The sequence below is a fragment of the Blennius ocellaris genome, assembly GCF_963422515.1.
Source record: "Blennius ocellaris genome assembly, chromosome: 1".
Classification (NCBI taxonomy): domain Eukaryota; kingdom Metazoa; phylum Chordata; class Actinopteri; order Blenniiformes; family Blenniidae; genus Blennius; species Blennius ocellaris.
In genome coordinates, this window is record NC_137650.1 from 29,942,866 (window position 1) to 29,957,230 (window position 14,365).

The 14,365-nt window shown below is 39.9% G+C and overlaps 1 protein-coding gene across 1 annotated transcript; it reads left to right on the forward strand.

Moving 5' to 3' along the window:
* Nucleotides 1–332: 332 nt before the first annotated feature.
* On the forward strand, nt 333–11,384 carry ppef1 (protein phosphatase, EF-hand calcium binding domain 1; the record flags this gene model as incomplete). The annotated part of the gene is made up of 18 exons (XM_080512169.1): nt 333–387; nt 1,712–1,744; nt 1,936–2,063; nt 2,154–2,214; nt 4,266–4,429; nt 4,505–4,619; nt 5,088–5,134; nt 5,229–5,395; nt 6,550–6,586; nt 6,751–6,900; nt 7,465–7,622; nt 7,721–7,964; nt 8,076–8,261; nt 8,369–8,511; nt 8,745–8,851; nt 9,795–9,958; nt 10,858–10,942; nt 11,188–11,384. 18 exons carry the CDS (start codon nt 333–335, stop codon nt 11,382–11,384), a joined length of 2,241 nt encoding a protein of 746 aa, XP_080368295.1.
* Nucleotides 11,385–14,365: the final 2,981 nt, after the last annotated feature.

Here is a 14,365-nt window from a genome sequence, read left to right on the forward strand (position 1 = left end):
CCAGGGGTAAATCTTATTCCCTCGGATATTTGGTGACGCTCGTGTTGTGGTTTGTCAATATAAACAGTTGATTCTTATTTATTCATATATATATAAATATATATACCACGTGCAACTGAGAGTGAGGAATACTTGGGGAGAGTTTGATGTTGAGAATGCAAATTTATCATCTATTGCTATTTGTATTTGTTTGTTTTTTTTAAGGTTTGGAGACTTCTGCAAAATGTCTCATACAGCAACAGTGTTCTTTGCAGGTCCTTTTACCACTTGCCGCCAAACAGATGTGACCCACAGCTGCCAAGTTAGGAGGAACTGACTGATGTGACATCATCATGGGATGTGGCACCTCTGTCGCCACAGAAACCCAAGGGAAAATATTGGAAAGAGGTAAAAACCCTGTGTCGGGTGGCATTTTCATGATCCCTTCATTCCACTCATGACTCATGTCTTTATCTTTGTTTGCTGAGAAGTGTCTTATTTGTCCAATGTAAAGGTGTGACAAGACCTTTACAGTGGAACGAAATTACTGCCCACATGTTGCTCAGTGGAAAAAGGAATGGGAGCTTAGATCTTAGGTGTGATAAATTAATTGGAGTGCCAGCTCAGGAACAAAGTGAATGAGACTTTAAGGAAAACTTAATTAAAGAGAGCACTGTGGGAATATATTGAATCTTCCTTCATCTGCATACTTTAAATGACTTTTAATCCATAAATTACATCAAGAGTTGAAGGATTAGATCGATATGATCAAGACAAAATGGGAAATATTTTCTTTGTGAAGCAAAATGCAAAATCCCAATATGATGATTTAAAAAAAAAAAAAAAAATGTCTGTATTGAACCACTGAGCTCAAACTAAATAACTTTGAAGAGAGAGTAATCGATACAGTGGACTTAATGAGCCAGTAGCATTACAAAAAGCAATGCAGTAAGTACAGTAATCGAGCACTGAGAGTCAAATGCATGTGCAGTGTAGGTGTGGCAGGATTAAAAAGAAAAAAAAACCTTAACATTGTCAATACTCAGCCGACCCAGGAGGCACTGTCACGACTCACCGCTGATGGTGCGGTGACGGGGGGATAAAGGACCTGCTCAGTGTGTAATTTTAGCAGGACTGAGACGGCAGTTTGTTACTGAAAGTGTTGCTCTGCTGTGTGAGGATGGTTGGTGCTATCCTGGGTGAGTTTCAGTCCTATTATATAACCAGGGCTGAAGAATCCATTTTTTTTCTTGTAGTTATTTCTGTACTTTCCCACTGTACTTATTGTTATTGCTTTTTTCTTTTTTTGTAATTTTGTGGTTCTTGTGAAGCACTTTGAGGCATTAGATGAACTTCTCACATCATGTTCTGACCAGCAGACACAACAATGGGGTTTAGTATTTCAAAAGCATGCTGAAGCAAGGTAATTAAGTGCATTTCCATTTTCTGACGACTTGTTGCACGAGCGCACACATACAGTTGTTTGACAGAAGGTGTTTTCCTCTCTCGTAGTCTGTCTTCTCTCCTCTCTTTAATGAGCCCCGTTACTCCCAAAAGCTTGTTTAATTTGCTCTGTTTTTCCAGTCCTATTGTTGCACATGACCTCCCCTGTGTCTTATTATCTCCCACTGTGTGTGAGTGCTGGTGAGTGTGTATCTGTTTGTTCCCTTTGCTCGTCATTTTATTCAATTACCAGTTACTTGTGCTGAATTTGCAGTATTTCTTCTCACAGATGAAGAAGTAAAGACTTCCAGCCCAGCTCTCAGTAAGACCCCGCTCAAGATCAGACTGTGACCCATGTTGCATTGCATATGTATGAGTGTGTATGTGTGTGTTTTGCACTGCGTTGTATGTATGTTATGTATGCAGTATGTGTCAAGACCCTTTCCTGTGACTGCAGATGCTGTGTCATGTTTCCTCTGTAAATGAACTGTAACAGCCGGTATTGTGCTGCAGCTATGAAGGCAGCTGTTTTGATCCAGCGTTGGTATCGGCGCTACATGGCCCGTCTCGAGATGAGACGTCGGTACACCTGGAACATCTTTCAGTCCATTGAATATGCCGGGGAACAGGATCAGCTACAGGTGTCTTTTGAGAATGAAATACTATTATGGTCATTTTCAGATGCATGTTTGTTTTGTTAATTATTATTTTTTGTATCCCTTTGCCTTTAGTTATCCAGTTTCTTCAGTTTCATGCTGGACAACTTCACTTCTCTCAATGGAAATGGGCCAGGTGAGATAACAAGATGCTTTTATTCTTAAGACTATTTGGAAACAGTGTGGTTTCATTTGAGGAAATGTTGGGATACTGTTAGTTTGAACGTAGAAAATAAATAACAGCTATCGATGTTGTGCTGCACATGCACCTGATTTATTACTCCATATTATCCTGACTGAAATAAAAATGCAGTTTCACTTAATTGCAGGTCACTTGCAGGTGAAGTGGCATGTTTTGAATGTTAGATACCACCATATATATATATATATATATATATATTGTTTTGATGTCGGTATGCCAGTAGGACACCAGCTAAATCAACATCAGACCTGCATGTATCAGCATAAACTTGTGTCCACAGACCAACACCAGAGCAGCAAATACATCTTTTGGTGGCTGCATAGGAAATATTGAATTTCAGCTGTAATCCCAACAGGATTGCTGCGTCTCAAATAAAAATGAATGCTAAACTCGTGAGTTGATTTGAGATCAGATTTTTTTGTATATACATGTATATTTCTCTTGGTTTGGAAATGGTTCTATTTCTCATAATGAATAAATCCATTGCTGAAAGTTAAGGTGATTACAAATAGAAATGAAACCGAGGTGTTAATGAGTTATCAGTCACTGTGCACAGATATACATTCTACATTCATCAAATTAACACCACTTTGTCATAGCACTGCTGCTTTTATTTTATTTTTTTTTACATCCAGATTAGAAAGCCTTATTGCCTATACTCTGTTGCCTGGCAACTACTGTGAATGTGGAGGCCAATGAGTTGGTGTGTTGCAGTGAAACAGCTGTGGCTGAAGTGCGTATCGACCCACTCATCCCGCTAAAAAAAACATAATGCTTCATTGACAAGCTAATCCTTAGGTCAGCCCTTATTGGCCGTCATCTGATGAGCATCCTCTTCATGGGTTTTACATTGAGTAAACACAAGCGACACAAGAGGCCAGGTTCTGCTGTTAGTATTTGTTGCATACAGCAGTATCCTTGTTAGTGTGAGAGAGATGGAGACGTTTAAAAGGCAGTAAGGAGGAAATGGACATCAAAATATATCTTTTTCAAGATCCGTTCTTACTTTGTTTGCAAAAATTAGAATTTTCATTTGCATATTGGAGACGTCTTCTATTACCCAGTATTGCTGTGTCAAGCTATTCCTTTAAAGGAGGAACTACAAAATAAAGTCTGTATTTAAGACATGCTTGTTCATGACATCATACGAGTGCTGTTCAATTTTTCATTACAGTGGAAGGCGTCCTAAAACATCACAATCATCTCTTTTGATACGACAAAAATAAGTACATATATGTGTAAAACTGCCAAAATGTCTCTGAATTGTACTGACATTTCAAGTTTCTTTGAAGGACATTTATCCCAGTGTCATTTGACCATGTGTTATGTTTCAAACACGTAATACATGACGACAAATCGTCTAAAGCCAATGATCTATTTTGATAAGATGGGGACAAAGGTTACACGACCCTGGTTGAGGTTTACGACAATAAATTCTCCTGTTCAGGTCGGAGCTTGGGGGCCCTTCTTTTGCTGAAGCATAGATGTGAAGATGGATGGACGTAAAAGCCTAAAGAGAAAAGTTGCCATAATATATTAAGTAAATTATTTACTACAATGTAGACAGGTTACCGAAAACTCCACCGAATCAATTTTTGTCATAAACTCAATGTGGTTTGACACTATTTTGCCTCAGGATTTTACAGTATTAACTTTAAACGATTATACTGTTGATCGATGTAGATAACAGACACATGACTATTAGAAAACCATAATTTTCTAATGTGGCAATCAAAACAGAGACTTTTTCAACTTGACCAACGTGAACGCACATTTCTCTACTGGTCCTAATATACAGTGTTGTACCGTTAATAGATATAATGGACCGGAGATGATGGTTGTAAGCAAATGATCATCTCATTGACATTCACATTCATATTTCACCACAATTGCATACTATTTTTTAATAATGAATTTATTCAAACAAATTCAAAAATCAGTTTTCAGTGACATATGTTCTATGTTTCTCACACTCTGTCAAACAGACTTGATCTCCCAGCTGCTGGACCCGGTGGTCGACCCTTGGTTAGACAGAGAAACCTGCTACAGCCTTATTCCCGTTCCAGAGTCCTACAATGGGCCACGGATATCCTTTCCCCTCTCCGTCTCCGACACCAACACTCTACTCAATGCATTTAAGGAGCAACAGGTACCGACCACATGCCTTCGGTCGTTCACACGCTTACCTGTAACTGCGAGACTTAACTGTTTTATTTCGACGCAGGCTCTACACGCCAGATACGTTCTGCAGCTGCTGTACGAGACCAAAAAGCTCCTCAAGCAGATGCCAAACATCATCCACTTGTCAACCTCCTACACCAAAGAGATCACTATATGTGGTGGGTATTCATGGTCTCGGGCTCATTTTGCATTACGTTGTCATCTCTCGGTCTGAAAGAACAAAAATATGAAATGTGGCTTTCTTCATGGAGCTTCTGTGTATTTCTCCATGTACTCCAGTTTCCTCTGCAAAAACATATTCTTGAATAATTAACTTAACACAGTTGACTATCTTAATGACAGCATTTCAGAATAGGACAGTCCTCGCTTTTGCTTTTTTTTCCTCCCGAGTGATCAAGCACTTGAGGGCTCTTCTACAGCCGCTGACTCCTCCTACTGAACTGCATCACATTAAACACAAGAATACTCGTGCGAACATTAAAATAAATAAATAAATAAAAAGAATCCGTTACTGGTGGCAGTTCCCTGTCCTCTGTTAATGCATCTTCTTTAAATGGGATCAGTGGAAGCAAAAGTTGTCTGATTCATTTATATGTTTTTGTTTGTGTGTTTGTTTTATGGTACAGGTGATCTGCATGGGAGTCTGGATGACCTGCTTCTCATATTCTATAAGGTAATCTTACATTCATGTATTTTACATCAGTTTTGTTTCAATGATCATGCGACAGAATAAAGGTTTGATTTCCTGATGCGTTGCTGTTTCTCAGAACGGGCTTCCGTCTGCAGAGACCCCGTATGTGTTTAACGGGGACTTTGTGGACCGTGGGAAAAAGTCAGTGGAAGTGGTCATCCTCCTGTTCGCCTACCTTCTGCTTTACCCGGACAACATGCACCTGAACCGAGGAAACCATGAAGACCACATCATGAACCTCAGGTGAGTTCCCATTTTGACATTTATTCAGTTAAACGGTAAAAGACAATAAGCCTAATTAAACTCAAGAAAAACATTACTCTCTGATCGATATCACCAGCAGTGCTTATCTTGGCAAACAAATATATCCGAGTTTAGAACATGAAACTAGATTTTCCAAAATCTTTCAAAACCTTTTGTAATATATAAATTAATCACTTGTAAGAAAGTAGCTGCTAGTTTGCTGAATATAAATGAGTAAAGGCACCCAGGTATTGCTTGCAGGTATCATGCAATTGTTTTTTTTAATCATAAAAATCATCTTGTAGAGACACTCAGAAACAGAACAACTGATGAAACATGACTCAACACAATCTGAATGAAATATCACATTTCCACCTCATATGTTCACACAGTATATCAGCTTGGTGCAGCAAAGGCTCATATTATCAGGTTAAATTAATCTATTTCTGTTTGTCTTTGAGGTATTGTCTACCTGAGGGCAACATTTAATATTTATTGCAGAAAGAATGACAAAGGGTTGACATCAGGGATCAAAACAATTTTAACTTAGAACTAAAATAGACGTAAAAACCCCCCCCCAAAAAAACCAACAACCTTATACCTCATACTTGAAATAGCAAATGAAAAAAAGCTGCTAATTTCCCAGTGAGGGAAGCGTTTATTTGTAAAATCAGATAGCTGCATTTAATTTTAATCAAAACTGTGAGAAAGAAGAATAATGCAATGAATGAGACAAAAATCTAGTTGGAAATACTCCCAGGACTGCTTTACTGCGTTTCAGCCCACTGCTGCTTGACAACATTAAGAGTTATTTGTGTTAAGTCGGTGTCTGAGAATCGCCAATAAAACTAGAAAAACGTATTTTATGGGGGTGAGAAAAAAAGTCAGACGGAGGTTTTAAAGCACTCGCTAAATATAATGATAAAGTTGGCAACATTACCAACCAAATCAAATTTGGCGTATACTATACTGAGTTGACCATATCAAGTAGCATGAAAAGCGAAATGGATTTGAACTGAAACTATAGTACAAAGAAAACCAAGGCATTTCAGTTTAATAAAGGTAGGCAAGGTAGATCTCTCTCTCTCTCTCTCTCTCTCTCTGAATGTGAAATATGACAAACTATGTTAAATCTTGTGGTTTGATTTCTTTAGATATGGGTTCACTAAAGAAGTCACGCAGAAGTACAAGGTAAAATCCTCAGCCATTCTGCTTTCACGCTCAGCTCTCAATTACACACCCTGCAGGTTTTTGACTGTGACAGCTGGGAGAGTAGGATGGATTAAGTTGTCTGAGCTGAGAAATGTAATTTTTCATTTTTCATTTTTTTCCCCCGACTGTGTGAATGCTTGCAGACTCACGGCCGTGAGATCCTCCAGCTATTTCAGGACGTTTTCAGCCTCCTGCCCGTTGCAACAGTTATTGACGGGAAGATCCTGATTGTTCACGGGGGGATTTCAGACCAGACCGACTTGGACTTCCTGGCATCAATCGACAGACACATGGTCTGTCTTTCTTCCTCAACGTTCTTTGAACTGCAACAATAGAATATGTCCACTGCGGTTTAAAACCTTGTCAGTTATCAGGTTTATAATCACAACGCCTCGGTTTTTCAACTGAATCTAAATATTTGCTTTCAAATTCAACCTTAATTTTCAGCAGATATGACGAGATACAAAAACAATGTTTACAACTTATGTAGAAGTACAGATCCTAGGGACAAAGGTTTTTGTAAAATAAGTAAGTAAATGCAATTTAATTATATCAAATGATAGCAAGAGTATTTACACATAAGTAAAAAAGGAATTGTTCATATGGAATGTGCGTATTCAATGTAATATTAAAAAGGGTAAAACTATAGGAATAACTTCAGTTTTTATATAGATACATACAAGGGAACTAAAAAAACAGCCTTAATTCAGATTAGAGTCAGGGAAACTTGTTCATGGATAACAACACAGAGTAACATAAACTGACACTGATTATATACTCATTTCTAACATCTTCTTATAATACTGAGCATTATAGCCGTGTTAATTGTTTTGGTCTTGATTTCTCTGCTCCCTCAGGTGAAATCCGCCTTGAGGCTTCCCAAACACAGTCTGGAGCAGCTGGACATCGGCCAGGCCTCCAGGCCGGCCAAAAGGCTGAGGTCTGCCGACGGCTCTCGTCCCGGCAGCAGCAGCAGCCGCAGCTGCAGCAGAAGCCAAAGAACCCCCAACCTGAGGTCAACAGCATATAAATGCAATTTTTAAAAATGTTTGCTTTAAAACCGAAAGAACCACACTCACTCTGCTGTTCTGTTTTTTTTTTTTTTTTTTTTAGAAAGAGGCAACGTGGGATCAGGCGACAAGACAGCAACGTCTCCATTTCCTCCTCGTCTTCATCGTCCTCCTCCTCCTCCTCCTCACTCTGCTCCCCTCGAACTCCATCCTGCCTCTCTCCCCGGGCTTATCCCACTTCTCCCAGCATGCCTTTCTCCATTAATGTCCTCCAAGTGCCTTTTGTGGACTCTTTGTCCTCGGTGCCCCTCCCTTCTCCTCCACACTATGAACAAGAGTGGAAACAGGTGAGATGAGCTCATTCAGTATAAAACTGATTTTCTTTTTCCAAACACTGTGATCAGCAAATGGGACATGTCTTATTCAGCGCTTACATCTGAAGCCCTCGTCTGTAACAGATAGTTGATGTGCTGTGGAGCGACCCTAAAACCCAGGAGGGCTGCAGCCCCAACACGTTCAGAGGTGGTGGCTGCTACTTCGGTCCCGACGTGACGCAGAGGCTGCTGCTCCGACACGGACTGCAGCTGCTGATCCGCTCCCACGAGTGCAAACAGGAAGGATACGAGCTCTGCCACAGCGGACAGGTTCATAGGATGAGGAAAAAAAAAATCAATGGAAATGGTTGCAAAAAAAAAAATTCCCCCAAAACTTTGATTCTGGACTCTTGAAAAGTTTGTGTTTTGTGTCACAGGTGATCACCATCTTCTCAGCGTCCAACTATTATGAGGAGGGAAGCAACCGCGGCGCGTACATCAAACTGGGGCGGGAACTGGTTCCCCGTTTCTACCAGTATCAAGTCAGCCGCACGACTCGCAAACTTACCTTGACACAGAGGTACGACCAAGTGACAACGAAGTGAACTGCGTTATATTTTCTTTTAATAGGATTTAAAACAAATTATTTCCTTGGTTTGAGTTGCTGCTCGTCAGTGGGTGGTAGTACCGAGCCCCAAAGCCAGACCGGCTGCTTTAAAGAATTTGATGGTGATGGATCTGTTCACGCATGAGCGTAATAAACACTCAGGTCATCAGTTGCTGTATGACTTGTGTTTGCTGTTGTGGCTGCAGGGTGCGAGCGGCGGAGGGCTCTGCTCTCAGGTCCTTGAAGGAGAAGCTGTTCGCTCACCGCTCGGAGCTGATGGCAGGGTTTCAGCAGTATGACCAGAATTACACCGGTACTCTTTTCTCACTCCGTTTGTCTCATAAATATCAAAATTAGCATTTTTAATTCAGGTTTTTTGTTTGCTTCATTCGGCTCAACCTGCCTCCAGGTATTAACGGAGGGACAGTCCTTTAATCCTTGTCGCAACCAATAATGTAAGAACTGCCAGTATTGTAATAGTGTTGGCCATTTTTAATGTAAGAAAATTAATAACACGATAACTTTGTGCTACATAGTACATATCCTACACGAATGAGTGACGACTATACCACCCACTATAACCACTTTGATCAGCAAACGGCACAAAACCTGTAAAAAAGCTTTAATTTCTAACAATCTATTGAAATATAGTTTTTTTTAATTGCGTCTCTTTATTGTAATAAATTATTGGATTATTTGTAAAAAAAAATTATTAGAACAATGGCATAAATATCATGTTACACTCTTGATAGGTTATAACATTATTTGCTTTATTAATTTTAAAATGGCTAAAAATCATGATGTTATTGGCAGCATTAGTAGTTGTACCATTCCATTAAATATAAATGAAATACTGATTGAACGGATGAGTATGATGCCAAAATAACCCCCACTGTAATTATTAGTTGTGGACTACTACTATTGTACCATTTATGACAAAATATTAACTTGAATGATTTCTGAGACGGCGCAAACATCGTAGTCCCATATCAAAATACCAATGTAATAGTTGCTTTTATTTGCTTTCAAGAGTTTTCCGTCAAAGGTAGTGGTTGAATGTGAGAATTTCTGTTAAAAAAAAAAAAAAAAGCAGAAGCAATGTGCATTTGAAGCCAGAGTTGTTTTTTATTTTTATTTTGTCCCAACACAACCAGTTCTCACTTCTACCTTTGCTCTTACCTTGGTTTTTAGAGTATATTTATATCTACTCTGGTCAGTGGCTATTGTTGTTACAGCTCGGCATGCTGTGTTTTCAGGTATTATATCAGTCACTGAATGGGCCCTGGTGTTGGAGACCGTACTGAGGCTGGACCTGCCCTGGAGGACTCTGCGTCCACAGTTGGCTCGTCTGGCGCCAGGCGGGAGCGTGGACTATCAGTCCTGCTTTGAGGACATGGGACCAGGAATTCCTCTGCCTCAGGTCAAACGAAAAATCAGAAATGGCATTCATTCAAGTACAGTCCTCACATGAAATGAAAAATCATATTCGGGTGAGGCGATTAAAAGAGGGGGGGGGGGGAGATGGCATTTGGAATTAATGGGTTTATGAGCCTCCAAATGAGACGTGGTGCTCAGGTTTGATAAAATGAAAAATACAAATAAGACAAAAAAAAGGGTTCATATCCACTTCTATGTACAGTTGAAATGCTGTGAGATTGACCCGAGTAGGTAAGATGGAGGTAATGAAGTGGAAAAGCCATTTTTCAGCCTGTCCGACCTCGTATGTGCACGGCAGCGTAATCCCTGCTGGTTTGAACCATTGTGCACTGAAAGAAAGTTGCAGTGTATACTGGTGAGTCAGTCGTTCAGCACTGAACACATTAATGGTATGGGCTTTTGGGACTCTGATGCCTCGATTTGCTTTTGTTTACACTCTTCTGCTTATGTTATTTTTCTCTGTAAGCTTCAAACTGCAGGCTCACTTACACCCTCACTATTCACAGCTTTGACTTGTACAAGTGTCCTACAAGTAAATATCCACAATAAGCAAGTAAATGATGAACAGACATTTATTTAGCATTTAGTTTGAGAGCAGCGTGTTGCTGGAAAACACCTGGAAACATGGGCGGGTGGGGGGGGTCGGACCACTAAAGTGTCTCCCCTAACTGAGCCATAGGCGCTCTGGCAATCTAATAAATAATGTGTGCATTTTTTGAATTCCTTTACTGTTGCATGCCCAAACAACCTTTATAACACTCACTTTTACTTTTGAAATGTACTTCATGCATGTTGGTACCAGGGATTCTATGGTTACTAATACTGCTATTAAACACAGCTGCTGATCATTCACTTCTGTTTTTAAATGTTTCCCTTTTTAAGGTCACTCCGAACTTGGCAGAAACACTTTTTAGATACAGGACAGACATTGAGATAATATTCAACATCATAGACAAAGATCATTCAGGTAAGTAAAAGTGATAAATGTCATTTTAAGAAAAACAAAATGAATGTAAAATCCTGATTAGCACAGTACAGACATTAAGACATTTCCAGTTTGGACAGTCACATTTCAAGCATGCATATAAACCATTTTACAGATGAAATAATGTTTGTAAAGTCAATATTATGGAATGAAGTCACTCCTACACATATATAAATCTGGCAACGCAGCAAAAATCAGCATGTGATGACGTGTGTTGTCATGTTCAGGTCTCATCTCCATCGAGGAGTTTCGTCACACCTGGCGCCTTTTCAGTGCCCACCTCGGGGTCGCCATTGATGACAGAGCCATTGATGACCTGGCCCGGAGTATTGACTTTAACAAGGACGGCAGTATAGACTTCACTGAGTTCTTAGAGGCCTTCAGAGTGGTGCACAAGCTGGATCAAGGATCGGCAAATCAGTGAAAAGATGGACGCAGAGAAGCTCCCACGAAAAGTGTCGACCTGCGGGAATGCAGAAACGCTTAAATATGATGGAATGTTTAGTATTTCTTTGACACTGCAAGGAGAATCCACCTTTAAGAGTCCTAAGCACTTTACAAAAAAATGCATTTTGTTTTATCACTTTATGATATGATTAACTGATAAATGAGTGCATTTCAAAGAAAAATATGAGAAATACGTGATAGTTTCTTTGTATTCATGTCTTCTTTAATCTAGCAGCAGATTTTTGGCACATTCTGAAATCTGATTGGTTCCCATACATTTTAGTTGCAATTGTACTGGTCACAGAGCCACAGAAAGATATAAAATGAATGATCTTAAGTCTTAAAGCTTTTTTTTTTTTACAATCAATAAGTTTTGATAGTGTGTTTTCTAACAGCAGGATCAGAAAAAGCTCCTAATACTCTTACAGTTAGTACTTTGACTAAATCTACTCTTCTTTTTTTTCCAAGAGGGAATTATCAAGATGTTATAGCTTTGATTTCGGCAGTAATATAGGTGTTGCACTGGACTGCAATAGAGGTGCTTCAGCTATTTTGTAGTCCTCAAATGAAAAAGAAGTAAAAGTGTAAACAGTATTAAAAATGTAATGCTTTTACCATTATCTTTTGACTTGGCACTATTTATTTATTTATTTTAGATATCTGCAACAATATCACCATCAATAAGCATTCAGTTTGCAATAGACACACCTAATAAAGTGGACAGAAGTTGCATGTAGTATTCAAGTACTGATGACCTCGGACTTTAACTAAAATAAGAATAGAAATGTTGAGACTGGTCTTTGTTGAATCAAATGGGCAATAAAACATCTTTTTGAATCCGTTGTTTTTAGTGTGTTTTCTGTCTGCATGTGCACGTGTGTGCGACTTCACTCTGGCATGCTGCCCGCTGTAATTACCAATGATGAGTGCAGTGAAACAGGCCCAGGCATCTTGTTAGCTTGAGTAAATAACAGGTTTCTATTTTACTGAAGGCGTCAGGAGCACACACTTTACAAAAATGCGCACACACACGCGTGCTCTTCACACCGTGCAGAAGAGCGAGATGAGAATCAAACATGGACATGTGGATAGTTTTGAACATGCTGTTTTAATATGGAGGTTGTTATGTCTGGATTTATTTTATAATTTTACAAAGATGTTTACTATAAAGCAAACAACTCCCCTGTATCCGTCTGTCGGAGTGTTTACCTCTCCCTCCTCCCTTTCTCCCTCCCATATGCCTGTCCGGCAGTAATCTCAGACCACATCTCCACTCCCCTCCTTTCTCATCCACTCATCCTCTCAGTCTGAGTACTTCTCTCCACCTCCCATCTCAGCCCCTCCAAATCTTCAGAGCAGAACAGACCGGTAAACTCCTGAAGATCCATTCACACGATGGGACTCCTGATGGCGCTGATCACTCTGGTCTGCATCTACACTCCAGGTATTTCCTCAACAGTGCGGTTGACGACGTGTGTCGCGCAAACTGCTGCATGCTCTCATTGTGAGTTGTCCCACAGTGTGCAGAGCTGAGGGGTGCAGGAGGTTCAGGAACCTGGACAATGGACAGACTTTCTTCCGTTACAGCGGACTCTTCGTAATCTTTCGCTGCCATCCCAGATACAAGCTTCATGGACACAAGACCAACAGCTGTGTGTCTGGGCACTGGTCCCGGGACCCCCCAGTGTGTGTTGGTGAGGCCCTTCACTCATCCACATGTTCCTTTTTAATTTCAGCCATATTTGAACTTTACCGCACAAAATGGACATGAGGGGTAAAAAAAGCGTGAATTAATTTCCTCCCCTTCTGTCAGCTTCTGGCTGCTCCGACCCGGGGCCGCTCACTCATGGGACAAGCAGCATGAACGATGACGGCTCCTGGGCCGAGTTCAGCTGTAACAGTGGCTTTCGATTGCGTGGCCCTTCGATGATATTCTGTAAAGGCCACATGTGGAACAGTACAAAGCCTGTATGCAAAGGTGAGCGTCACAAACACTGAAGTTATTCAGCTTTAAAAGATTGATGCATCCCTCCCATCAGTGTTGTATATTTAAATTTTGAAAAAGCAGCAGAAATCATTGTAACTCCTAAAGTGTCTCCTTTTATACTTTGTAAGATTTGGCCTATAAATAGATAGAAAGCAGGCAGCAAAAAGTCAATACTTGTACATGTTATGACTTCTTATGAGAGTGATCTAATATCAATTGTGAATTCAGTGAGAGATAATGTATGTGGACCTGTAATGATGTTCCACAAAGACTTCTATTGTTAAATAGCTTTTTTTATGATGAGCAAAAACATCTTTGTTCCATATAAAATGTCTTCATTTCATTTTTACATGCTGTTCAAATTATGGGTTAGGATTTGGTGTAGCTCTGTAGCACATATTCTTTCTGTAGATATCACCTGATCTGTGTGTTGGTCCAACTTTGAAAACTTTAATTTTAGTGGTGATAAGATTATTAAAATGTATTTATTTAATTTTTTTTATGTTACATGAATATAGTGAGTTTAATGTCGACCAGCCACTGTTTTTCTGGTAGGATGCCCCCTCTAAGTATGAGTTTCAATTATAAAACCTGTAGGAGAAAAAAAAAATGTTTTCCACAATTTGAGTGAAAGTAAAGCAGCTGGCAGCTCAGAGAAAAGTCGCTGTGTGCAAAATGTGTGACTATAAACCCAAATGTGATGTTACAGTAAACTACTTAACGTGTAAACTGATTACATCAACAACAAAAAAAGAAACTTGCACTATTTTACTCCTTTGCTCTTTCTCCTTCCCATCAGAGGCCGACATGATGAGCTCACTCTCAGATGTACGAAGGCTGAACTCACACCAAGGCACCTTCGCTTCTCCGCCTCTGAAAATCCAGCAACAGTCTCAGGATGACCACCTTGCTCACGCTGCCTCCAGAGATGTGGATGTCAAATCGAGCCCATTGTCCCACGCACCGTCTCA